Source organism: Kogia breviceps, chromosome 12, assembly GCF_026419965.1.
Source record: "Kogia breviceps isolate mKogBre1 chromosome 12, mKogBre1 haplotype 1, whole genome shotgun sequence".
Lineage (NCBI taxonomy): Eukaryota > Metazoa > Chordata > Mammalia > Artiodactyla > Physeteridae > Kogia > Kogia breviceps.
In genome coordinates, this window is record NC_081321.1 from 25,334,506 (window position 1) to 25,362,042 (window position 27,537).

The following is a 27,537-nucleotide window of genomic DNA, read 5'->3' on the forward strand; positions in this document are numbered from 1 at the left end:
GAGTTCACACGCCACAACTAAGGAGCCCGCATGCCACAACTAAGACCCAGTGCAACCAAATAAATAAAAAGACTTTGGAGACAGAGTCTGATAACAGCTTAATGTGATTTCATAGCAACCCACTAAAAAACACATTATTCTACTTTAGATGAGGAAAGACATACTTACTAATTGGCTACGTGGCTTTCCCACAAGCAAGTGTTCTGAAATTAAAATGTGAAAATCCAAATAGGTTTGCTTTGTTTGCTTCCAATGAAACACACTGCACTCAGTGTGTCCTGCCTTATGTTAAAAAAAGTCATCAAATTAGAGCCACTCTTTTTCAAGGCCTCGCCGCTTCCTGTTTCTGCAGCCTCAAACACTTTTCTTTCCTCTGTGAGCGATGAACTCAATGCTCTAGAGTCTAGACAAGTACTGGACAATCCTGCTTTAACCTAAGTGATGGTGGGGGTGACAGAAGGACTTTTGAGCACTGGCCATTTGATCATTCTTCCTTCTAAAAAAAGAGAATTAAAAAGCAGTCCCTATTGTTCCTGAGGCATGTTAATACATGGCTTTGTATGTTCCATCCCAACAGATATTTTATAATTTAAATGGAAATATATAATGCCATCCAAAATTCATGACATTTCGCTTTTTGAAATATATGTATGTTTGCTCTTTAAACTTTGCCATTAGCAAATAAAAAAAAGACTATGTCCTTTTGTGCAACAAATTAAGGAAAAGCAGTTGCATCGTTGTTGCCCAGCGCAACTCGCACCTATGAAGCAGTTACTGGTTATGCCCGTGGAGCTTCACTGTGAACCCACCCTCTCCTTTTGTCTGCCTTTTCTTCTTGGAAGGAATATAGACTTGCTCAGAGAAAAAGAAGAGAACAAAAGTTCCAGCAATGGAGGGCTGAGAAACAAAGTGGGTAACATCTGACTGTTATATAATATTATCCTTGGTAGAAAATAAAAGGACTTGGAATGAATCTCTTTGGTCTGCTTTCTGTTTTTGGAGTTCTGGAGTTCTTGTCTCATTTTTGTATCTGAAATTAAAACAAACAAACAAAAGAATTAGAGAGAATGAAATGTTCATAAAACTTGATGCCAAAACACCACTAGCGGACCTTCAGGTCTCAGCTTAGATGATATTTAATTCATTTGTTCAAAAGTATTTATTGAGGGACTCCCCTGGTGGCTCAGTGGTTAGGAATCCACCTGCCAATGCAGGGGACACTGGTTCAATCCCTGGTCCGGGAAGATCTCACATGCCACGGAGCAGCTAAGCCCATGTGCCACAACTACTGAGCCTGTGCTCTAGAGACGGCGAGCCACAACTACTGAGCCCACATGCCACAACTACTGAAGCCTGCACACCTAGAGCCCGTGCACCACAACAAGAGAAGCCACAGCAATGAGAAGCCCGCACACTGCAACAGAGTAGCCCCCGCTTGCCACAACTAGAGAAAGCCTGTGCACAGCAACAAAGACCCAACACAGTCAAAAATAAATAAATAAAATTTTAAAAAGTATTTATTGAGTGTCTATCATGTGATCTGTTGAACAAATCAAGCATATTCCCCAGGGCTACTGTGTATGGCTGTGCAGGTTAAATGGTACCCAGTGAAGTTGTGCAGGGCACAACTTCCACTACTGGAGGTAGTCCTCACTTTCAAGGAGATTATATCTAGTGACTTCTAGGAAGTCTTGCTTGAACTCTCACTCCCCTTTTGGACTAGAAAAAGCACTCCATAATAAACCCAGTCATAGCACTTTACCCGTTTGTCTATAATGGTGTCATGCTCTGTTAGACTGTAAACTCAGAGGGTACTGAGTTTGGGACTATGTTGTTTGACCCTTTCCAGGGGCTAGGGATGCATCAGTGAATTAAACAGTCAAAAAATCCCTGGCATCTAGGAGCTGATAATCTAGAAGAGATAGAGAGTAAACAAGTTCAGTATATAGCATGTTAGATGGAGATACACACTATGGAAAAAAAATCAAGTAGGGAAGGGGTCTTTCTCCTCCCTTACTTTGGATCTTTGCTCAGATGTCACCTTTTTTTATTTTGAGAGAGGAAACCTTTGGAGGTTCACAGTAGAGGAGAGATACTATCTGTCTAAATAGAAAAACATTTAGGAATAGAACAGTAAGCACACTTAGCAAACAGCTAGTAAGGCAGTTATCAGCTCTCCACTTTGCCAGGAATCAGGCCACAGTGAATACTTATATAGAATACAGAGAATGAGGGCCCAGCCCTTCCCGTCTAAAACTGACACTTCCAGATTCTTTCTAAACACATTTTAACAAACATCCTGGAGAACCCTCGTGTTCTAACCTGAAATGGTTTTTGCATTGTTGCAAAACAGCACCTCACATCTTTTAGTATCAGCCTACAGACCTTTTGTAGGTGGCTAGGGTGTCTCAGGCTATGGAGCTCTTCTCTAAGCCTTTCTAACCCACCCTACTTGAGAAAGTGCCCTTATCAGGAAATGACATCCTGGATACTAAGAGACTCCGTTATACTTAACACATATTCCTATCCGGAATTTTCACACTGGCTTTGCCTCGAGGATAGTTATATCTCTTCCTTCCGACTCTCTGGGCCTCGCTCCCTAATCTTTTTTTTTTTTTTTTTTTTGGTGGTACGCGGGCCTCTCACTGCTGTGGCCTCTCCCGCTGCGGAGCACAGGCTCCGGACGCACAGGCTCCGGACGCACAGGCTCCGGACGCACAGGCTCAGCGGCCATGGCTCACGGGCCCAGCCGCTCCGCGGCATGTGGGATCTTCCCGGACCGGGGCACGAACCCGTATCCACTGCACCGGCAGGCGGATTCTCAACCACTGCGCCACCAGGGAAGCCCCTCCCTAATCTTTTGACAGGTGCCAAGGAAGCATCCTCGCCCCAAGAACCCCTCTCTCCTCGTAGGCCACTCGCCCGCGCCGCGCAGCCTTCTGGAAGCTGTAGGCCCCAGCGGTCCTCCGCGTCAGAACTACAACTCCCGGCAGCCTTTGTTTCCCCACACCTCCCTCTTGGCGCATGGCCTGTCGGGAAGGGGCAGGTAGCGGGGGGGCGGGGTCCAATGGGTGCTGGCTCCCGAGGAGAGGGCGGAGGAGAGGAGGAAGGAGGCGGACTCTGAGCCCGGGCCCCATTCATTGCCGCGGCCGGCCGGGCGGGGGTTCGGTATTTTCCGAGTTATGGAGGCGCTAATTCCTGTAATCAACAAGCTCCAGGACGTATTCAACACGGTGGGCGCCGACATCATCCAGTTGCCTCAGATCGTGGTGGTGGGAACGCAGGTGAGAGACGAGGGTGGCTTCCGCCCAGGCCAGAGCCCGGGGCGCGGGCCTGGACGGGACTGCGGCAGCGCTTGCTCCCAGCCTGGCCGTCGCGGCCTGTGGAAGGAGGGCGCTCTTGCGCCTGGGCGCCCGGGGCTGCGTTCCACTGGGGCTGGGAGTCCAGGGCCTGGCCCGGAGGCGAGGGGCGGAGCCGGCGCGGCGGTCCGGCGGGTCCCGGGGGCGGGACGGACGGGCGGGCGGGCCGAACTGGAGTCCGTCGGGACCGGGCGCGGCTTCGCCCGCGGGCCGCTGCTGCCAAGGGCGCCTGGGGGACGCGCGGGGCACTCGGGGCCGCACTGGGCGCGCGGGACGGGTAACCCCTTCTTGATTGGTTTCAGGCCGGCGGGGTGTTTTATTTCCCTCCTTGCCTTGCTCAGGGGTTGCGGAGTCAGTTTTGGAGCTGCGGAGTCGGGGCCGAGAAGGCCGCTATTGTGTGCACCTGAGTGTTTTCCTGCAGTGTAATCCAGGTTTCGAGAATGCCGAAGTAGTTAAAAACAAAAAAAACCCCAAACCAACTTGTACTTGGAGTTTGTGGGTGTTAGGAGGGGTGTCCAGTTTTTTTCTGCGTAGGCTGTGGTTTTTGTCTTCCATCTAAATTAGGCATCAAGGTTCTCTGGTTCTTTCATGTTGGCATTTCTTATAGATAACACATTTTTATATGCGGAAATATGGAAGAAATAAATGTTATTTCTAGAAGTGACAGAGAAGTATAAGTTTAATTTTTTCTGCCTGTTGCTTTTCTTGGTTGAAGAGTAATCAACCATAGGCCTTTTTTTTTATTAGAGTTCAGAGAAACGCATTTTAGAGATAACTTAGTATATTGATTTTAAGTGCTTTCCTTTTTTAATGATGTTTTCTATTGGAAAGGGGACGGTTTCCTCACTTTCCACGAGGTTCATCGCTACATCTTGCTACAAAATTGATGTGTAGGGTGTAACTATTTTGAGAGGGAACTTAATGTTAAAAATCTAATAGAGTATGTCTAGACACTGGAAACCTTGGAAACCATAGACATCCTAAGGTCGGCGGGAGGGACTTTTAAACAGTTAAAGCAATAGAAATTATTTCAGAAACACATTTCCTTGGTTGGCCATGGGATTGGTATAGATTCTGCCCAATCCCGCCTTAATATTTGTAATGACTAGAGACTCTGGATCATCAACGTAATAAATTATGAGAAATACATTTTTTGAGTATATTTTGTTTACTGCTGTATTCCTATTCCTAGCTCTTGGAACAGTCTGGGGTATGTAGGAGATGCTCCATAAATACTTTGAATGAGTTACTAGATAGTATTTTTAAAACACTGGGGCTTTTATCAGCAAAACCGATCTGTTTTTGTAAATAAAATTAGAGGAGATGATATAAGTTAAATCTTCTTGGGTAGTAATTTGGAAGTGTTTCCTAGCTGTAGACCAGAAACTTTCCATATACTTTTAAGAGTCTCAATGCTTTTTTTTTTTTTTTTTCCTGCGGTACGCGGGCCTCTCACTGTTGTGGCCTCTCCCGTTGCGGAGCACAGGCTCCTGACGCGCAGGCTCAGCGGCCATGGCTCACGGGCCCAGCCGCTCCGCGGCATGTGGGATCTTCCCGGACCGGGGCACGAACCCGCGTCCCCTGCAGCGGCAGGCGGACTCTCAACCACTGCGCCACCAGGGAAGCGCTCTCAATGCTTTTTAAACATGAAGCAGTAAAACAATCAGGGCTATAATGTGTCAGCATAGTTTAAAATCAAGAAGGATTTTTCTTACATGAAATAGAATTTATTTAAGTGAGTACACCTGTTCGCAAAATTGGGGAGGGGACAGGGTAGAAAAGTAAAGATTTCACCATTGTGAAAGCCATTGACATATGCCAGCAAAACCATCCTAGTAGTGATAATTATATGCCACTTTTGCATGTTGATGTTTGGAATTACTCTAAAGGGAAATATTCAGTTTTTAGACTTGATTTAATGAGGGTTATCTCCATTCATGTCCTTATTAGCTGAAATTCAGTCCTTTATTATTCAGGTACAGAAGAAATAAATAAGAATAGAAACAATGTTTTTTCTCCCATAGTTTCCTCAATATGTTGGAAAAAAGCCTCTTCTTGATTTGAATACAAGTACACCACTAGTTTGTCATCTAGGCTAGTTAATGTTGTGTTAACATGTATATATACAGCACCTCACATTCATATTTAATGGAGTAGTGTACAGTGAGTGAGTTCCAGATGTAGTAAATGTTCTGTACCTAGTTCAACTGGTAAATTTCTCAGTGGCAGTGATCATGTCTCTGTCTTACACTTTACCTGTACTTTAATTGGCTACAGGTCCCATTTTTGGGAACTTTTTATAACAGTGATTCTCAAACTTGAGTGTATATAAGAATTACTTTGAAAATAAGTTTCCTGGACCCCATCCCCAAAGATTTTGATTTTATGTCTGAGGTGCTCCAGGCACCATAGCCGATTCTGATGCAGATTGTTCATAGATGTATATAGTATATTAGTGAGTCTTTGATTTTATAATGCGTGAAACTGGAAAAAGCAGGGAAGCCTAGTCTAAGGGCATACTGCTGTTAAGTAGTAGGTTGGTTTTGGTGGCATTCTTGCTCCAAAGTATCAACTTCCAGGCAACCTTTGCTGACCCCTAAATATTTTAAACTTTGATTTCTTAAATTGCCCAAATAATACTGTTTTGGGGCCCAGAGAGTTGGAGAAGTTGAGGAGAGAGATGTTTACAGCTGTCGATCATTCACAGTTTTTATGCTTTAGCTGAATAAATTGCTTTCCTTTTTCTCTAGCCGAGATCCTCTGTGTGGAAAGAACAGAAAATGGGGAGAGAGAAGGTTGATACTTTTAGACCTTGGTGTACTTTGCAGGTGGAGAAGGAGATAAGATTTCAATGACATTTGTGACTCAACTTGGGAAATTTAATCACTGTTTCTTAAGTTGAGAATTGGAAGGGGGAGCCCTCCAGGTATGTAATCCAAACCACAACCTAATATAGGAATCTCAATACAGATGACATTAACCTGAGACTCTGGCTCAGTGCTGCTAGTATCGTGCTTTTTTAAAAAAAATTTTGTTTATTTTATTTATTTTATTTTTGGCTGCACTGGGTCTTTGTTGCTGCGCACGGGCTTTTCTCTAGTTGAGGTAAGCGGGGGCTGCTCTTCGTAGTGGTGCTTGGGCTTCTCATTGCGGTGGCTTCTCTTGTTGCAGAGCACGGGCTCTAGGCGTGCGGGCTCTAGAGCTCAGCCTCAGTAGTTGTGGCGCACAGACTTAGTTGCTCCGTGGCATGTGGAATCTTCCCGGACTAGGGCTCGAACCTGTGTCCCCTGAATTGGCAGGAGGATTCTTAACCAGTGCGCCACCAGGGAAGCCCTGTGCTTTTCACTTTGCCTTTTATTTTGGTAATTTCAGCACTCTACTTTCAGTAATTCAAACAAATACAGAAGGAAAAGGAATCTTGGATTTTAAATGACCAATCTGCAAACCAACTATTCAAATTTAACATTAAAAAAATTAAAATATAATTCATATAACATAAACCCCAACATTATAAAGTGTTCAATTCAGTGGTTTTTAGTATATCCACAAGGTTATGTAACCATTGCCACTATCTAATTCCAGAGCATTTTCATTACCCCAGAAAGAAACTCCGTATCCATTAGTAGTCACTCCCCATTTTGCGCCCCCCCCCAGCCCCCCCCCACTGCTCCTCCCCCCGGCAACCACTGATTTCTGTCTCTATGGATTTGCCTATTCCGGACATTTCATATAAATGGAATCATACAATATGTGGCCTTTTGTGTCTGGCTTCTTTTGCTCTGTTTTTTAGGATCATCCATGCTGTGGCATGTATTAATACTTCATTACTTTTTACGGATGAATAATATTCCCTTGTATAGATATGCCACAGTTTGTTTATCCATTCATTAGTTGATGGACATTTGGGTTATTTCCACTTTTTAGCTATATTGAATGATGCTGTCATGAACATTCGTTTACAAGTTTTTGTGTGAACATATGTTTTCAATTCTCTTGGATATGTATAGTTGACACTTGAGCAACATGGGTTTGAACTGCTCAGGTCCACTTACATGCAGATTTTTTTCAGTAAATACTACAATACTACCCACTTATATGAAGATTGTTTTCAATGAATACTGCACTACTACATGATCTTGGTTGGTTGAATCTGTGGATGTGGAACTGTGGCTCCAGAGGGCCAACTGTATAATTATATGCAGATTTTTGACCACACTGGAGTCAGTGCCTCTGACCACCTGTGCTGTTCAGGGGTCATCTGTACCTAGGAGTAGAATTGCTGGTTCATCTGGTAACTCTTATTTAAATTATTAAAGAACTACACACTTTTCCACTGTGGCTGCACCATTTTACAAACCTTTATCTGGTATATGAGGGTTTCAGTTTCTATACACCCTCACCAACTCTTGTTATTGTCTTTTTTAGAAAGTGCTAAATCATTCTGGAATTCTTTATTTTTAAAAAAGCCCCCCCCCCATCCACTCCTCCTGCATTCTGCAGCACTGTTATCTACATTTTATTAGCTCCTTCTGAAATCTTGCTCTCTCCTGCCTGCTATGCCTACATTTGTCTTGTGTTTGTAGAGGTGATGGCTTCATTAAGTTTAGTAATTTGGTGCCAAATATTGATCTTAGTTTCATTCCATCAGTGTTTTCTTGTGAGTACTCTTAAGTAAACTTATGTTTTTCCCTTTCCTGTTCTTTTTTACTAGTTTTCTCTGTGTAGATCATGTGCTGCTTACTTAAAAAAAATTTTTTTAAACATTGAAGTGAAATTTATATAACATAAAAATTAGTCATTTTAAAGTGTACAATTCCATGGCATTTAGTACATTCATAATGTTGTGCAGCCACCACCTCTTTCTAGGTCCAAAACATTTTCATCACCCCAAAAGAAAACTCTGTATCCATTAAACAGTCATTTTGTAATTCTCCTTTCCCCCCCAGTCTCTGGCAACCACCAATCTTCTTTCCTTCTTTATAGATTTACCTATTCTGGATATTTTATAAAACAAAATCATACAGTACGTGGCCATTTCTGTTTGACTTCTTTCACTTAATATAACATGGTTCATTCATATTGTAGCATGTATCAGTACTTCCTTTTAATTTCTGACTAATGATCTATTGTATATACATACCATGTTTTATCGTTCCCTTATTGATGGCTAAATGGATTGTTTCTATATTTTGGTTGTTGTGAGTAGTACTGCTGTGAATATTTGTGTACAAGTATTTGAATACCTCTTTTCAGTTCTTTTGGGTATATAGCTACAAGTGAAATGCTGGGTCATATGGTAATTCTATATTTAACTTTTTGAGGAACCACCAAACTTTTTCACAGTGGCTGTACCATTTTACATTCCCCCAGCAACATACTAGGGTTCCAATTCTTTATATCCTTGTCAAAACTTGTCATCGTGTTTTTTATTATAGCTATCCTGATGAGAGTGTGAAGTGCTATCTCATTATGATTCTGATTTGTATTTCCCTAATGACTAATGATGTGAATATCTTTTTAGGTGCTTGTTGGGGTTATTTGTTTTTTTACTGTTGAGTTGTAAGAGTTTTTTATATATTTTGGATACCAGACCATTATCAGTATATGATTTGCACATATTTTCTCCCATTCTGTAGGTTGTCTTTTTACTTTCATGATCATGTCCTTTGATGCACAAAAGTTTTAAATTTTGATAAAGTCCAATTTATCTATTTTTTATTTTGTTGCTTGTGATTTTGGTATCATATCTAACACATTATCAAATCCAAGGTCATGAAAATTTATTATTATTATTTTGTGTTTTCTTCTAGTTTCAGCTCTTTCATTTAGGATTTTGATCCATTTTGAGTAAATTTTTGTCTTTGGTATGAAGTAGGGGTTCACCTTCATTCTTTTCCATGTGCCTGTCCAGTTGATCCAGGACTATTTGTTGGAGACTATTCTTTTCCCTATTGAATGGTCTTGGCTCTATTGTTGAAAATCAGTTGACTATAGATGTATAGGTTTATTTCTGGACTCTCAGTTATTTTCCATTGGTCTATAGGTCTCTTCTTACGCCAGTACCACACACAGTTTTGATTACAGTAGCTTTGTAGTATATTTTAAAACCAGAAAGTATGAGTCTCCCAACTTTGTTCTTTTTTTTTCAAGATTGTTTTTGCAGTTAGGAGTCCCCTGCCATTCATTCCATAGCAGTTTTAGAATTGGTATTTCCATTTCTGCAAACGAGGTTGTTGGGATTTTGGTAGGGATTGTATTGAATCTGTACATTGCTTTGGGGAATATTGCCATCTAAATATTAAATCAGATCTAGAATTCTTGGTTGATAGGTGTTTTTCTTTCCGATCTTTAAATAAATCATGCTATTGCCTCTGGCTTCCAAGATTTCTGGTGAGAAATCTATTGTGTTATTATTGGTCTTATTGAGGAATCGCTTGTATTTGAATTGATTCTCTGCTTCTCCCTTGCTGCTTTCAGTGTTTGTGTTTGTCTTTTAACAGTTTGATTATTATTTGCCTCCATGAGGATCTCTTTGTGTTTATCCTGCATGGTGGAGTTGAGTTCTTTAATATGTGGATTCATGTCACTTTCCCCCTGTTTTCCTGCTTTTATGGAAAAAGTGGGGATTTTTATGGATATTACTTTTGCTTTTCAGGTATCCGGATCTCACTCTTTTAATTTATGTTCCAGATAGAACTGGGCCTGTATTTTATAACCAAGAAAAAAATTCCTCCCTAAGGACTGATAGGTCTCTAGCATTTTAGCAAGTTTGGATCCTGGATAATTGAAGTGGTTTAAATTTTAGATTTATATTTTGACAATAGGTGGAGTGTTTGAGCTCTGCAGTAAAAACTTGTTAGTTTATTTAGTTAAAATACCATTAAGTTAATATATCTAAGGATACTCAGAAATATTTTCTTTAAAATAAATAAGACAGGGACTTCCCTGGTGGCACAGTGGTTAAGAATCCGCCTGACAATACACACAAATTTTTAGCCCCTTAATATACAGGGGACATGGGTTTGATCCCTGGTCTGGGAAGATCCCACATGCTGCGGAGCAGGTAAGCCTGTGTGCCACAACTACTGAGCCTGAGCTCTAGAGCCTGCGTGCCACAACTACTGAGCCTGTGTGCCTAGAGCCCATGCTCCGCAACAAGGGAAGCCACTGCAATGAGAAGCCCACGCACCACAACGAAGAGTAGTCCCTGCTCGCCGCAACTAGAAAAAACAGCAGTAGCCGCAAAGACCCAAAGCAGCCAAAAATAAATAAATAAAATAATTTTTTTAAAAAAGACAAATATTAAAGAAACCATAAATCTAAAACTACTTCAAAATAAAAAGTTAAAAAATTAGGAAATGTACATCTTTATGTGTTATATTAATATCAAAATAAATAATTGAGAGGTCTGCTTTATACAATGAAAAGTAAAAATTTAGAAGTGAAAAACGGAATCAGCCTTGGTTAATGTGGCATCCATGAATATTTACAATGATCCCATTTTCAGTTGCATCAAAAGAATACAACTCCCTGCTCCCAGTTGATGTTAAGTATCGCAAAGAGCTAAATATATGACAAAATGTTAAGGCTCCATCTCAAAATATAAATTCAAACACTATAAATCTCAGTACAGTGCAATTTGGAAGAAACTAAAAGATGACACTGAAAGCATACACACAAATTTTTAGCCCCTAAATATACAGGATATTGAATTGATTTGGGAGTATGTGGAGATGAAAAAAGCAGAAGACGTTGCAGTGCCAAGAGAGCCCTATTTTCAGAGCATGCTGGCTGTGACTTTTGCCACTTTGGAACTGCAGTAGCCACTCACCTTCCTGGAAAGAGTGCAGACATGGAGTGTTTAAATCACCAGGGAGAAACAAGCACTGATCTAAACAATTGTTGAAGAAACCTATGGCCATTTAGAATACTGAGGTAAAAATTGGGAGTGCACAGACATGTTTTGTTTGGTCTATGTGTGTTGACACATAAATTTTTTTTTAAATTGTGATATAATTGACATATTAGTTTCAGTTGTATAACATAACAATTTGAGAAGTCTAAACATTGGGAAACAATCACCACAATAAGTCTAGAATGCCAATATGTCTAGAGTACCAATAAGTCTAGTAGTCCATCACCACACATAGTTACAATTCTTTTATTTTAATTTTTTTTTGGTTGCAGTGCACGGGCTTCTCCCTAGTTGTGGCGTGCGGGTTTTCTCTCTCTAGTTGTGGTGCACAGGCTCCAGGGCACGAGGGCTGTATAGTTGTGGTGCGTGGGTTCCACAGTGTGTGAGCTCTGTAGTTTGTGGCACACAGACTCTCTAGTTGAGATGTGTGAGCTCAGTAGTTGTGGTGTGTGGGCTTAGTTGACCTGTGGAATGTGGGATCTTAGTTCCCTGACCAGGGATCGAACCCCATCCCCTGCATTGGAAGGTGGATTCTTTACCACTGGACCACCAGGGAAGACCCACAATTCTTTTTCTTATGTTGAGAACTATTAAGATTTACTCTCTTAGTAACTTTCAAATATACACCACAGTATTATTATCTATAGTCACTATGCTATATATACATTACACCCCCAGGACTTATTTTATAACTGGAAGATTGTACCTTTTGGCCACTTTTACCCATTTCACCACCACCCCCACCTCTGGCAACCACCAGTCTGTTCTCTGTATTTATGAGTTTGGGTTTTTTTGCTGTTTGTTTGTTTTGTTTTTGTTTTAGATTCCACATATAAATGAGATCATGTGGTATTTGCTTTTCTCTGTCTGACTTATTTTACTTAGCAAGGTCCATTTATGTTGTTGCAAATAGCAGGATTTCTTTCTTTTTTTTATGGCTGAATGATATTCGTGTGTGTGTGTGTGTGTGTGAGAGAGAGAGAGAGAGAGAGAGAGAGAGAGAGAGAGAGAGAGAGAGAGAGATGTACACACCACATTTACTTTATTCATCCACTGGTGGACTTTTAGGTTATTTCCATTTCTTGGCTTTTTGAAATAATGCTGCAACAAACATAGGGATGCATATATCTTTTCAATTTAGTGTTTTTGTTTCCTTCAAATAAATGCCCAGAGGTGGAATTGCTGGATCATATGGTAGCTCTATTTTTAATTTTTAGAGGAAGCTCCATACTGTTTTTTATAGTGGCTGCACCAATATACATTCCCATCAACAGTGTATGAGGGTTTCCTTTCCTCCACATCCTCAACAACACTTATTTCTTGTCTTTTTAGTAGTAGCCATTATAACAGGTGTGAGGTGATATCTCATTGTGGCCTTGATTTGCATTTCCCAGATGATTAGTGATGTTGAGCATCTTTTCATGTACCTGTTGGCCATTTGTATGTCTTCTTTGGAAAAATGGCTACTTGGGTCCTAAGTTCATTTTAATTTTAATTTTTATTTATTTATTTATTTTGGCCATGCAGCTTGTGGGATCTTAAGTTCCCCGACCAGGGATCAAACCTGGGCCCTCAGCAGTGAAAGCCAGAAGTTCTAACCACTGGACCACCAGGGAATTCCCTTAAGTTCATTTTTAAATCACGTTATTTGTGTGTGTGGTGTGTTGTTTTTTGTTTTTTGCTCTTGAGTTGTCTGAGTTCTTTGTATATCTTGTATGTTAGCCCTTTATTGGATAAGTGGTTTGAAACTATTTTTTCCCATTTCATGGGTTGCTTTTTACTTTGTTGATGGTTTTCTTTGCAGTCAGAAGCTTTTTAGTTTGATGTACTCCCCCTTGTTTATTTTTACTTTAGTTGGCTTTGATTTGGTGTCAAATCCAAAAAATCGTCACCCAAACCAATGTCAGGGAGCTTGCAACCTATGTTTTTTTCTTCTAGGAGTTTTATATTTGGGGGGCTTATATTCAAGTTTTTTTTTTTTTAATTTTTATTTTTTTTAACATCTTTATTGGAGTATAATTGCTTTACAATGGTGTGTTTCTGCTTTACAACAAAGTGAATCAGAACATATACATATGTTCCCATATCTCTTCCCTCTTGCGTCTCCCTCCCTCCCACCCCCCGTATCCCACCCCTCTGGGTGGTCACAAACCACCTAGCTGATCTCCCTGTGCTATGCGGCTGCTTCCCAATAGCTATCTATTTTACATTTGGTAGTGTGTATATGTCCATGCCACTCTCTCATTTCGTCACAGCTTACCCTTCCCCCTCCCCATATCCTCAAGTCCATGCTCTAGTAGGTCTGTGTTTTATTCCCGTCCTACTCCTAGTCTCTTCATGACATTTTTTTTCTTAGATTCCATATATATGTTAGCATATGGTATTTGTTTTTCTCCTTCTGACTTACTTCACTCTATAGGACAGACTCCATGTCTATCAACCTCATTACAAATAACTCAGTTTCATTTCTTTTTATGGCTGAGTAATATTACATTGTATATATGTGCCACATCTTCTTTATCCATTCATCTGTTGATGGACACTTAGGTTGCTTCCATGTCCTCGCTATTGTAAATAGAGCTGCAATGAACATTGTGGTACATGACTCTTTTTGAATTATGGTTTTCTCAGGGTATATGCCCAGTAGTGGAATTGCTGGGTCATATGGTAGTTCTATTTGTAGTTTTTTAAGGAACCTCCATACTGTTCTCCATAGTGGCTGTATCAATTTACATTCCCACCAGCAGTGCACGAGTGTTCCCTTTTCTCCACACACTCTCCAGCATTTATTGTTTCTAGATTTTTTGATGATGGCCATTCTGACCGGTGTGAGATGATATCTCATTGTAGTTTTGATTTGCATTTCTCTAATGATTAATGATGTTGAGCATTCTTGCATGTGTTTGTTGGCAATCTGTATATATTCTTTGGAGAAATGTCTGTTAGGTCTTCTGCCCATTTTTGGATTGTTTTTTTGTTATTGAGCTGCATGAGTTGCTTATAAATTTTGGAGATTAATCCTTTGTCAGTTGCTTCATTTGCAAATATTTTCTCCCATTCTGAGGGTTGTCTTTCGGTCTTGTTTATGGTATCCTTTGCTGTGCAAAAGCTTTTAAGTTTCATTAGGTCCCATTTGTTTATTTTTGTTTTTATTTCCATTTCTCTAGGAGGTGGGTCAAAAAGGATCTTGCTGTGATTTATGTCATAGAGTGTTCTGCCTATGTTTTCCTCTAAGAGTTTGATAGTGTCTGGCCTTACATTTAGGTCTTTAACCCATTTTGAGTTTATTTTTGTGTATGGTGTTCGGGAGTGTTCTAATTTCATACTTTTACATGTACCTGTCCAGTTTTCCCAGTACCACTTATTGAAGAGGCTGTCTTTTCTCCACTGTATATTCTTGCCTCCTTTATCAAAGATAAGGGGACCATAAGTGTGTGGGTTTCCCTGTGGGCTTTCTATCCTGTTCCATTGATCTATATTTCTGTTTTTGTGCCAGTACCACACTGTCTTAATTACTGTAGCTTTGTAGTATAGCCTGAAGTCAGGGAGCCTGATTCCTCCAGCTCCATTTTTCGTTCTCAAGATTGCTTTGGCTATTCGGTGTCTTTTGTGTTTCCATACAAATTGTGAAATTTTTTTGTTCTAGTTCTGTAAAAAATGCCAGAGGTAGTTTGATAGGGATAGCATTGAATCGGTAGATTGCTTTGGGTAGTAGAATCATTTTCACAGTGTTGATTCTTCCAATCCAAAAACATGGTATATCTCTCCATCTATTTGTATTATCTTTAATTTCTTTCATCAGTGTCTTATAATTTTCTGCAAACAGGTCTTATGTCTCCTTCGGTAGGTTTATTCCTAGATATTTTATTCTTTTTGTTGCAGTGGTAAATGGGAGTGTTTTCTTAATCTTACTCTCAGATTTCTCATCATTAGTTTATAAGAATGCCAGAGATTTCTGTGCATTAATTTTGTATCCTGCTACTTTACCAAATTCAGTGATTAGCTCTAGTAGTTTTCTGGTAGCATCCTTAGGATTCTCTATGTATAGTATCATGTCATCTGCAAACAGTGACAGCTTTACTTCTTCTTTTCCTATTTGGATTCCTTTTATTTCTTTTTCTTCTCTGATTGCTGTGGCTAGAACTTCCAAAACTATTTTGAATAAGAGTGGTGAGAGTGGGCAACCTTGTCTTGTTCCTCATATTAGTGGAAATGGTTTCAGTTTTTCACCATTGAGAATGATGCTGGCTGTGGGTTTGTCATATATTTCGTTTATTATGTTGAGGAAAGTTCCCTCTATGCCTACTTTCTGCAGGGTTTTTATCATAAATTGGTGTTGAATTTTGTTGAAAGCTTTCTCTGCATCTATTGAGGTGATCATACGTTTTTTATCCTTCAATTTGTTAATATGGTGTATTACATTGATTGATTTTGTATATTGAAGAATCCTTGCATTCCTGGGATAAACCCCACTTGATCATGTTGTGTGATTCTTTTAATGTGCTGTTGGATTCTGTTTGCTAGTGTTTTGTTGAGGATGTTTGCCTCCATGTTCATCAGTGATATTGGCCTGTACTGTTCTTTTTTTGTGACATCTTTGTCTGGTTTTGGTATCAGGTTGATGGTGGCCTCGTAGAATGAGTTTGGGAGTGTTTCTTCCTGTGCAGTTTTTGAGAAGAGTTTGAGAAGGATAGATGTTAATTCTTCTCGAAATGTTTGATAGAATTCACCTGTGAAGCCATCAGGTCCTGGGCTTATGTTTGTTGGAAGATTTTTAATCACAGTTTCAATTTCAGTGGTTGTGATTGGTCTGTTTATATTTTCTATTTCTTCCTGGTTCAGTCTTGGAAGGTTGTGCTTTTCTAAGAATTTGTCCATTTCTTCCAGGTTGTCCAATTTTTTGGCATATAGTTGCTTGCAGTAATCTGTCATGATCCTTTGTATTTCTGCAGTGTCTGTTGTTACTTCTCCATTTTCATTTCTAATTCTATTGATTTGAGTCTTCTCCCTTTTCTTCTTGATGAGTCTGGCTAATGTTTGATCAATTTTGTTTATTTTCTCAAAGAACCAGCTTTTAGTTGTATTGATCTTTGCTGCTGTTCCTTCATCTCTTTTTCATTTATTTCTGATCTGATCTTTATGATTTCTTTCCTTCTGCTAACTTTGGGTTTTTTTGTTCTTTCTTTAATTGCTTTAGGTGTAAGATTAGGTGGTTTACTTGAGATTTTTCTTGTTTCTTGAGGTAGGATTGTATTGCTATAAACTTCCCTCTTAGAACTGCTTTTGCTGCATCCCATAGAATTTGGGTCATTGTGTTTTCATTGTCATTTGTTTCTAGGTATTTTTTGGTTTCCTCTTTTATTTCTTCAGTGCTCTCCTGGTTATTAAGTAGTGTATCGTTTAGCCTCCATGTGTTTGATGTTTTTAGTTTTTTTTCCTGTAATTGATGTCTAGTCTCCTAGCATTGTTGTTGAGAAAGACACTTGATACGATTTCATTTTTCTTAAATTTACCAAGGCTTCATTTGTGATGCAAGATATGATCTAGTCTGGAGAATGTTCCATGAGCACTTGAAAAGAAAGTGTATTCTGTTGTTTTTGGATGGAATGTCTTATAAACATCAATTAAATTCATCTTGTTTAATGTGTCATTTAAAGCTTGTGTTTCCTTATTTATTTTCATTTTGGTTGATCTGTCCATTGGTGAAAGTGGGGTGTTAAAGTCCTCTACTATGATTGTGTTACTGTCGATTTCCCGTTTTGTGTCTGTTAGCTTTTGCCTTATGTATTGAGATGCTCCTATGTTGGGTGCGTAAATATTTACAGTTGTTATAGCTTCTTCTTGGATTGATCCCTTGATCATTGTGTAGTGTCCTTCTTTGTCTCTTGTAATAGTTTGTATTTTAAAGTGTATTTTGCCTGATACGAGAGTTGCTACTCAAGCTTTCTTTTGATTTCCATTTGCATGAAATATCTTTTTCCATCCCCTCACTTTCAGTCTGTGTATGTCCCTAGGTCTGAAGTGGGTCTCTTATAGACAGCATATATACAGGTCTTGTTTTTGTATCTATTCAGCCAGTCTGTGTCTTTCGGTTGGAGCATTTAATCCATTTACATTAAAGGTAATTATCGATATGTATGTTCCTATTACCATTTTCTTAATTGTTTTGGGTTTGTAATTGTAGGTCTTTTCCTTTTCTTGTGTTTCCTGCCTAGAGAAGTTCCTTTAGCATTTGTTGTAAAGCTGGTTTGGTGGTGCTGATTTCTCTTAACTTTTGCTTGTCTGTAAGGTTTTTAATATCTCCGTCGAATCTGAACGAGATCCTTGCTGTTTAGAGTAATCTTGGTTGTAGGTTTTTCCCTTTCATCACTTTAAATGTCTCCTGCCACTCCCTTCTGGCTTGCAGAGTATCTGCTGAAAGATCAGCTGTTAAACTTATGGGGATTCCCTTGTATGTTATTTTTTGCTTTTCCCTTGCTGCTTTTAATATTTTTTCTTTGTATCTAATTTTTGATAGTTTGATTAATATGTGTCTTGGTGTGTTTCTCTTGGGATTTATCCTGTATGGCACTCTCTGTGCCTCCTGAACTTGACTATTTCCTTTCCCATGTTAGGGAAGTTTTCAACTAAAATCTCTTCAAATATTTTCTCAGACCCTTTCTTTTTCACTTCTTCTTCTGGGACCCCTATAATTAGAATGTTGGTGCGTGTAATGTTGTCCCAGAGGTCTCTGAGAGTGTCCTCGATTCTTTTCATTCTTTTTTCTTTATTCTGCTCTGCAGTAGTTATTTCTACTATTTTATTTTCCTGGTCACTTATCTGTTCTTCTGCCTCAGTTATTCTGCTATTGATTCTTTCTGGAGAATTTTCAGTTTCATTTATTGTGTTGTTCATCATTGCTTTTTTGCTCTTTAGTTCTTCTAGGTCCTTGTTAAACGTTTCTTTTATTTTCTCCTTTCTCTTTCCAAGATTTTGGATATCTTTACCATCATTCTCTGAATTCTGTTTTAGGTAGACTGCCTATTTCCTCTTTATTTTTTTGGTCTGCTGGGTTTTTACCTTGCTCCTTCATCCGCTCTGTGTTTCTTTGTCTTCTCATTTTGCTTAGCTTACTGTTTTTGTGGTCTCCTTATCGCAGGCTGCAGGTTTGTATTTCCCGTTGTTTTGGTGTCTGCCTTCTTTGGGTGAGGTTGGTTTAGTGGCTTGTTTAGGCTTCCTGGTGTAGGGGACTGGTGCCTGTGGTCTGGTCGGTGGCGCTGGATCTTGTCTTTGGTGGGCAGGTCCACATCTGGTGGTGTGTTTTGGGGTGTCTGTGAACTTAGTATGATTTTAGGCAGCCTGTGTGCTAATGGGTGGTGTTGTGTTCTTGTCTTGCTAGTTGTTTGTCATGGGGCATCCAGCATTGGAGCTTGCTGGCCGTTGGGTGGAGCTGGGTCTTTGCGTTGAGACAGATCTCTGGGAGAGCTCTCACAGATTGATAGTACATGGGGTTGGTTGGTCTCTGTTGGTCCAGTGTCCTGAACTCCCACCTCGGAGGCTCAGGCCTGACGCCAGGCTGGAGCACCAAGACCCTGTTGGCCACGTGGCCAGGTACCTGGGGATTTTCTTGCCTTTGTGGTCCTCTGCCAGCGTTTAGTAGGTATTCTATAGGAGTTGTTCCACATGTAGATGTATTTTTGATGTATTTGTGGGGAGGAAGCTGATCTCCATGTCTTACTCCTCTGCCATCTTGAAGGTCCCCCTTCCATGTTGTTTAAATTATTTTAGAGTACAGAAAAGAAATGGAGGAAGCACCCATTTTACTTATGAGAGGGGTAAACCTGGGCTCCAAAACCTAGCAAAACCGGATGTGCCACATAATCTTAAATTTGACCTTCCTTATCCACTCAACATTACTTTTCCCCATCATAGGGGACCTTTCTGGACAACAGGAATGAGGCCCTGTGTCCTCTACCTATTGGGTTTGGAAATGGGGACCCTTGGCAGGACTTAGAGAAAGGAGGAGACTAAAGTTTGGGTATTTATTCCCCTGGCTTACTTCTTCCTATGTGTAGGTGCCTTAGGCTGGCTGTCTGCAAGTTCTCATCCATCTTTTGGAGCTTGTGAGTGATAGAGCTGCTCTGTCATTACCAGCCCACATTATTGCACTGTCCCTTGTGATCCCCCTCTTCCAAAACTTTGTAAATAGTCCACTTGTAAATAAACTCTCCTTAAATTATTCTAACTTGAATGGACCATCTGTTTCTTGTAGACCCTTTCTGATACAGTAGATGAGTTTAGGGTTTTTGCTTTTTTAGAAAGTATGAAATTAGAAGATGTACAAGTTTTGACTAAGAAAAAATACAGTAAGGAAAACATATTCTGTTACAGAAAAATATGAATTACAAAGTTGAAAAAAATAGCAAATTTGTAAACATTTATGTATAATATAAAAATGCATAATAGAGACAAGTTTATATATTATTTGATTATATACTGTTTATTAGTATTGTGTCTATGTTAAATTTCCTCAATGTGATCATTGTAGTGTGGTTATATAGTAGAATGCCCTTATTCTTAGAGATATGCCACTATATTTAGGGATGAAATGTCATGACATATTAACCAACTCTCAAAAGGGACAGCAAAAGAAAAGAAAATATATGTGTAAGAAGAGACATAAAGCAAATGTGTCAAAATACTAATAATTAGTTAAGGTATATGGAACTTTTGTTATGGTATATGGGTATTCACTGTTAATATTCTTGCAACTCTTGTGGCTTTGAAATTTTCAAAATAAAACGTTGGGGGAAAATATTCAAAACAACAGAAAATAAATACTTATATGGATAAAGATCTTTATAAACTAATAAAACACATAATATACCAGCATTTGAACAAGCAAATCACTGAAGGAGAAATACAAAAGGCCCTTAAACAAAGTGATACTAGACTGAATAATAAAGAAATGCAAATTTAAATGAACTGTCAGTGTTTATCTATCAAAAAAAAATAGCAAAGACTCAAAAAAGTGGTAATGCCCAATGCTGATGGGGATGCAGCAGATTGAACATGAAGCATAGCTTGTTGCCTCCCATCTTGTAGTGTGCAGTCTGGTAGTATCTGAATGCATGAAATCTGTATGCTCTTTAATCACAGCAGTTTCATTTAATGAACTAAGTAAATCTAATGAGGTAATAGGATAAGTAAGGTTATATGTACAAAGTATGTTCATTGCAGCGTTGTTAATAGTGGCAAAGACCATTTTAAATGTCCATCAGTTGGGGTTTGGTTTTACATACAGAATACTATTTAACTATTAAGCGCAGAAGTAAATATATTGATATGGAATGATATCCCTGATTGTTATATTAAAAATAAAAGTGGGTTAGAGAAAAATACACACAGTACTACTATCCCATTTAAAGTAAAATATCTACATATTCTGGGCATGATTTTATGTATACCAATATTATATAGGTTTTGAAAATACTTAATATTATATGGTTGAGAGTATCAGAAAAGGTAGGAAAATTATGGGGAATTGGGGCTTTTATATTGTCTCTTTTTTTTGAGTTATAAATTTTTATATATCCCATGAAATAATCATAGATATTATTACCACATAACTAATTGATTTTGCACTAGGGTATATATTTTCTCCTTTTGTACGTTTTTATTTTAAAGAAATAAAGATCATATAATAGAAAATATAGCTAAACTTTCATTTTAAAAGACTTGGCAATAATTTTTTTAAAGTAATTGTATAGCATAGTCTTACTGAGTTACAGAAAAATCTGTTAAGAAACTCATTTTGCTTTTGTGTATTCCGTTTTCAGAGCAGTGGAAAGAGCTCAGTGCTAGAAAGCCTAGTGGGGAGGGACCTGCTTCCCAGAGGCACTGGTATTGTCACCCGGAGACCTCTCATTCTGCAGCTAGTCCATGTTTCACCCGAAGATAAACGAAAAACGACAGGAGAAGAAAATGGTAAATTTTAGAATTGGAACATAAAGTATTTAAAAATTCTTCATTTTTGGTTCAATGTTCAAAAGATATGAGCTAATTAGAAATTAGTGGCTGTAGCAAAATCAGAAGTCTTGTGAAGAAAAGTGGTATGTGTCTTCTCATGTAAGAAAAGAGTAATTTTTGAGAACCGTGAGTCAACTTGTTTGAAAGAGAACCTTTTTGGTAATTCAGTTTTGTAAACTGTTGTTAATGCTATTTAGTGGAGGATCTAGTGAGCTACTTGGTAAACGAGAATCATTTATTTTTTTAAGTTTTTGTGTCTTTTGGAGTGTTTTAAACTTTTTTTCCTTGTGGTTTTTTTTGTTTGTTTGTTTGTTTGTTTGCATTACGCAGGCCTCTCACTGTTGTGGCCTCTCCCGCTGCGGAGCACAGGCTCCGGACGCACAGGCCCAGCGGCCATGGCTCATGGGCCCAGCCGCTCCGTGGCATGTGGGATCTTCCCGGACCGGGGCACGAACCCCACGTCCCCTGCATTAGCAGGCGGACTCTCAACCACTGTGCCACCAGGGAAGCCCCTTTCCTTGTGTTTAAAATAATGTTTTTGCTTTTTCACTTTGTTTTAGAATTTAAATATTTTCTTTTTTTGCCACACCATGCGGCCCGTGGGATCCCAGTTCCCCGACCAGGGATCGAACCTGCACCCCCTGTAGTGGAAGCACGGTGTCTTTAACCACTGGACCACCAGGGAAGTCCCTAGAATTTAAATATTTTAGATTCTAGTTTAAAGATTTACTTTTAAATAAAATGATTTAGCTTTTCAGCATGGCAATGTTATCTTACCTTCCCTTTTCTGGTCTTGCCATGTGTCTGCTAATTTTGTTTTTTTTTTTTTTTTTTTTTTTTGTGGTACGCGGGCCTCTCACTGTTGTGGCGTCTCCCGTTGCGGAGCGCAGGCTCAGCGGCCATGGCTCACGAGCCCAGCCGCTCCGCGGCATGTGGGATCCTCCCGGACTGGGGCACGAACCCGTGTCCCCTGCATCGGCAGGCGGACTCTCAACCACTGCGCCAGGAGGGAAGTCCTCTGCTAATTTTGAATCTTTGGCCCTTCAATCTAAGATGAATATTATTATTATTTTTTGTGGTACACGGGCCTCTCACTGTTGTGGCCTCTCCCGTTGCAGAGCACAGGCTCCAGAGGCGCAGGCTCAGCGGCCATGGCTCACGGGCTTAGCCGCTCCGCGGCATGTGGGATCTTCCCGGACCAGGGCACGAACCCGTATCCCCTGCATCGTCAGGCGGACTCTCAACCACTGCGCCACCAGGGAAGCCCTGAATATTATTTTTAGAAAGAGTTTTCTAAAAAAATATATTATTATTTTTGCCACTCCGTGTGGCATGAGGTATCTTAGTTCCTTGACCAGGAATCGAACCTGCGCTCCCTGCAGTGGAAGCATGGTGTCTTAACCACTGGACTGCCAGGGAGGTCCCTAATTATTATTATTATTTTTTTTACTATCCTTCTCTTGCTAAGGCTTACCTATATAGCACATACTTTTTAGATTTCTCCCTCACCCAAATAGTAAACATGGAGTATCATGATAAGAAAATATGCACCATCCTTTATAGCAGTTCTTCTTTGGTTAAACTGAAAATATTTTAAGACACACTATCTTTATTAGCATGTTTTAAATTGCCTATTAAATATGTATACTCTATTAATCATACTTGTACATTAGTGAGGTTTGGAATGTTTGATGAGAGTAATATGTTTAATCTTCAGTGTTTTGTTCACATTTTGTCTTATTTATAAAAGTCTATAAAATGTTCTAAGTATTAAATTGCATTTCCAGCAGAGTACCATGTTTGTTTCTCATTCTGCAGAGATCTGTTTTCAATGGTTTCATTCTGTTTCTTATTTTCTAATCTAAGATGGGATGATAATTTGATGCAATTGAAGTTACTTCAATTTCTGTATCTGATCTTTTCCTTTACTTATTATAGGAGCATTGTTGTGATAGCTTGATGTGTTTTTTTTTTTTAAAGGGGAAAATAAAAGAACCTGTCATGAGCATCTATAATGACTACAGAAGGTTAATCACTAAAGCAAATTAATGAAGTTGTAGTTAACATATAATGATATAATGATAAATATTTTTGGATAGACTGCCAGAGGATATGTAGGAGTCTTTTAATTACATTAGGTAGCTTCTTGGTATATTATTCATCGCTTTGCTTTTCTGTAATATTTCTTTATTATTGAAATTCTGAACCTTGAATTTAATCATTTAGGACTAATTTATGGGCCAGCTTCAAATGTATAGAATAAGTTTTTAAAAATTTTATTCTCACTAACTTCATCAATTTTACCAAATACCTTAAACTAAGACTTCAAGAAACTGTATGGTGTTAAGTCTGTTTGTTTTAACTCTTCATTTTCTTCAGTCACCTTGAAAAGGGCAGATGATATCCTGTCTCTCAAAAACTATTTGCAGATGTGGGCAGTGTTTCTGGAAGGGGTGTATATTTCAGCTATAGAAGTGTCAGTTCCTTGGTATCTCTTTGTTTGTATGTCCACTCTGTTTTGTTTATGTCTTTTCTTGGTGGTTGGTCAGTAAATCTGCATTTCTTTACCTATATATATATATATGTATTTTTTTCCCCCAAGCTTAGTGCTTTTTTTTTTTTTTTTTTTTTTTTTTTTTGCGGTACGCGGGCCTCTCACTGTTGTGGCCTCTCTCGTTGCGGAGCACAGGCTCCGGACGCGGAGGCTCAGCGGCCATGGCTCACGGGCCCAGCCGCTCCGCGGCATGTGGGATCTTCCCGGACCGGGGCACGAACCCGTGTCCCCTGCATCAGCAGGCGGACTCGCAACCACTGCGCCACCAGGGAAGCCCTAGTGCTTATTTTTTATATTAAAAAACATAAACATAAAACCTCACTTAAAATGACAACTCAGCCACCTAGAACACAAAATAGATTTTGTAAATTTTGAGTACTAAATGTCATGTATCTTATTAATAACTAGAATAGTTCTTTAACTTCTCATCAGAGCCTATATATCCTTAGGATAAACAGTTCTACCTTACCACAAATCATTCTACCCTAGAGGAAATTAGAAACAGTGAAGCAGGAGACAGCCAGAAGAGTATGAACTACATGACAGCCTGGCAACCATACAGGAGAAAAGGGAGGAAAACATAAAGACAGGAGAACTTCAAGAAAAGAAAAAATCAGTCTCTAATCATTTTGTATAGGGATTTGTAGCCTCAAAGGGCTTTATTATGTAACAAAGGCATAAGTTACCATTAATAGGTAAGTTTAAGAGCAGTGGATTCTAACATGACATGGAGCAGTATAATCCATTTTAAATATAGGTCCATCAAAACTGGCTAAACTATTTAAGTATTAGTATGTATAATTCAATTATCAGGAAAATTTATTTAACATGAGATCCCTCATTCTGCCAACTACATAGGATAATTGAGGTGTCAATATATAGATTTATAGTATTTCTCATCTTACCCCCCACTTCTGCCAATGTAAAAGAATTTTCTGATAAATTTTATTAAAAACAAAAACTGTTTTCAAGTGAGGTGGTGGTTTAGTTTGAACTTTGAACTCTATGATTACCTTTCATATATTTGTAAGAAATAAATCAAATTTTCCTCAGATCTCCTTGTAGACTAAATCCAAAAGTAGCATGCTGACTAAAGACCAAAACTGTTTCTGTGGTGTTCTGTTAAATTCAATATATATTTCAAAGAAAATAACCCCTTAGAAAGCTCAGTTGGTAAATACTTTCATATTTACTTTCAAGGTTTTGAAAGATGTGTTTGATACGTTTTGTAGATTTTTTTCCACTAGGTAATTTATCTTTACCCATAGTTACCAGATATCTAAGACAAATTTTTGAATAGTAAATTAATTTTAATCCATTTTGTTAGAATTAGAAACCAGAGGTGATATAATTAGGTGTAATGGAAAATAAAAATAAATTATGGCACACTATATACTTCATTTATGTCATTTAAAATATTATATACATCCCTCTAATTATAACTAATTGTAATGGAAGTTTTATAGTTGTAAATTTGGAATAATTGAATGCATTTGAACTGGCATTTGAAATGTGTTCAGGTTTTTTGCACACTTGATTTTTTTAGAAAGGTTTGAAATATTAGGGATAAGCACTAAACTTATCATTCTGTGCTGTTTCTCTTTAACTACAGACCCTGCTACATGGAAAAACTCAAGACACCTTTCTAAAGGTTTCCTTTATCCATTTGTTTTTGGCCCTTCTTTTCCTATTGTGCCTGCATGTGTGCTTTTGTACTCTTACAGGCTGTGTGCATTTTTTTTCTTCCATTTTTATTTGCCTATCTACATTGATTGATTGCAGGTGTTAGTGGTTCTTGTTACCTTTCGGCATTGCATCAGAATGCAGGCTTTTTTTGGTGGTGAATGTAATTTATTTTATTTTTATTTTTAAAAACATGCTTGTGAAGCCAGGCCTCTTCTATATGATAAGGTAAATTAAGAACACCCCTTTGGTATATAGTACCTGCCTCTGAGTTCTATTCATCTAGATTACTCCAGTCCTCCAATGAGACTTCTTGGAAGAAGGTACTAAGCTTCAAGTAGGTGAGCATTTTACTTGCAAAAAGGATCCAGTTTATTTACCTTTATCCCACCAAAGAAATTGATCCACCTTTTCCTCAGTAAATACTTATTTGAATATCTTACAGTCATTTTTATTTTGATCTCAGGTGGCTGATATGTGTTATTCATAAACTTATCATTAAGACATTTAAAACTCTGAATTTGGCAAAAGCAGAATAGCTGTGCTTGGGGGAGGCAAAGTTAGTTTACCCTTCTACAATTAAGCATTTCTAGCTTCTCTGGAAAAATCAGAACAAAATTTGCTCTCCAAGTCTCAGACCACTCAAAACAGTACCTGCAGTGAATAATTTTTGCTTTTTTCATCAAGTGCAAGAGGAACAGACCTATTATTGGAAACTACTGGCGAGTAGCAACTCCATACAGGGCATATGCCAGGTTCCCCCCACCCCATGCCATTTCATTTCTTACCTACATTCAGTTCCAAGGGAGAACATAATCTTGTTCCTGGGGGGGAAAAATCACGTTGAAAGTGCATATAAATTATGAAGTAGCTTCACACTACTGAGGGAGCTCTTTAACGACAAATTGTGACTTTATGGGTTACTGACAAGAAACCAAATTAAAATAAAAACGACAAAACAGAATGAAAAGTTAGCTGTTTCATTCATATACTGCAAATTTTCATGAGTTATGTGTAAATCTATTATATATGCTTTTTGCATTATTATTCAGTATGACTCATAAGTTTTCTTCTTTTAGCCATTAGCTTGAGTATTTTCATCAAATAAACTGCTTTTTATGTGTAAGATATTTAAAAATAAAATACATATATTTTACTATAATATGAGGAGAGGTAAACAGTTTTATTTGTTAAACTCTGGATTTCAAATAGTGGGAAGACCTGTGAGCAGCTCTGAAATTAGTCGTTTCTGAAATACCTGGTACAATTTTTAAAATGTGAGAGTATAATTTAGCAGATCTTAAAATATAAGTTAACTTGTAGTTAATGGCAAAATAGGAACAAATAATATTGTACTGCTTTTTGAATTCCTAAATAAAGATAAAAAGTAATTTCCATAGTTTCCAATAAATGGAGTTTTTCTTTTTCCAGGGGTTGAAGCAGAAGAATGGGGTAAATTTCTTCACACCAAAAACAAGGTAATTGTACAAGAATATGGTGAAGAAGTAGCATGTTGACAACATTTTTGGGGGCATAAGTAGTTGATAATTTAGTTTCTTATGATTGGCAATGTAGCATTGTTATCTTGAAGCAGCTGTTCCTTATAAAATAAATCTTATCTTAACATTTCTAACCATAGTAGTTTATTTGGAAAACATTTAAGTTGAGCCCTGTTCTCTCTAATTTAGAGACTCTTAACTGTTGTGGGCTCAGGCAGCTTTGAAAAACTCATATAAACTATGACTCTTTGGCTCAGAAAAATATATGTGTATATTAGGGTTTGTTTACTAATTCTCTGAAGCAGATCCATAGACATCCTTGAAATTTATCAAACCCCGCTTAAGAACTCTTAATATTGGGCTTCCCTGGTGGCACAGTGGTTGAGAATCCACCTGCCAATGCAGGGGACACGGGTTCGTGACCCGGTCTGGGTAGATCCCACATGCCGCGGAGCGGCTAGGCCCGTGAGCCATGGCCGTTGAGCCTGCGTGTCCGGAGCCTGTGCTCTGCAAAGGGAG

At 38.7% G+C, this 27,537-nt stretch overlaps 2 protein-coding genes across 14 annotated transcripts in view; one reads left to right on the forward strand and one right to left on the reverse strand.

Moving 5' to 3' along the window:
• Nucleotides 1–2,999: 2,999 nt before the first annotated feature.
• The window catches only part of DNM1L (dynamin 1 like), a 51,377-nt gene continuing 26,839 nt past the window's right edge, over nucleotides 3,000–27,537 (forward strand). For 4 of the 13 annotated variants that reach the window (XM_067009054.1, XM_059080873.2, XM_067009056.1 and 1 more), the window contains exons 1-4: nucleotides 3,051–3,284; nucleotides 21,093–21,240; nucleotides 25,449–25,487; nucleotides 26,951–26,997. In XM_067009054.1, coding sequence (XP_066865155.1) covers nucleotides 3,183–3,284; nucleotides 21,093–21,240; nucleotides 25,449–25,487; nucleotides 26,951–26,997 — 336 coding nt within the window. In that variant the 5' untranslated portion in view covers nucleotides 3,051–3,182. Of the gene's footprint in view, nucleotides 3,285–21,092; nucleotides 21,241–25,448; nucleotides 25,488–26,950; nucleotides 26,998–27,537 lie in introns of all 13 variants that reach the window. The other 9 variants (XM_059080875.2, XM_059080870.2, XM_059080874.2 and 6 more) reach the window with 9 other exon arrangements.
• The window catches only part of YARS2 (tyrosyl-tRNA synthetase 2), a 45,687-nt gene continuing 44,101 nt past the window's right edge, over nucleotides 25,952–27,537 (reverse strand). Inside the window, exon 5 of the mRNA XM_067009063.1 lies at nucleotides 25,952–26,343. The gene's annotated coding sequence lies outside the window, so the exon portion shown is untranslated. The remainder of the gene's footprint in view (nucleotides 26,344–27,537) is intronic.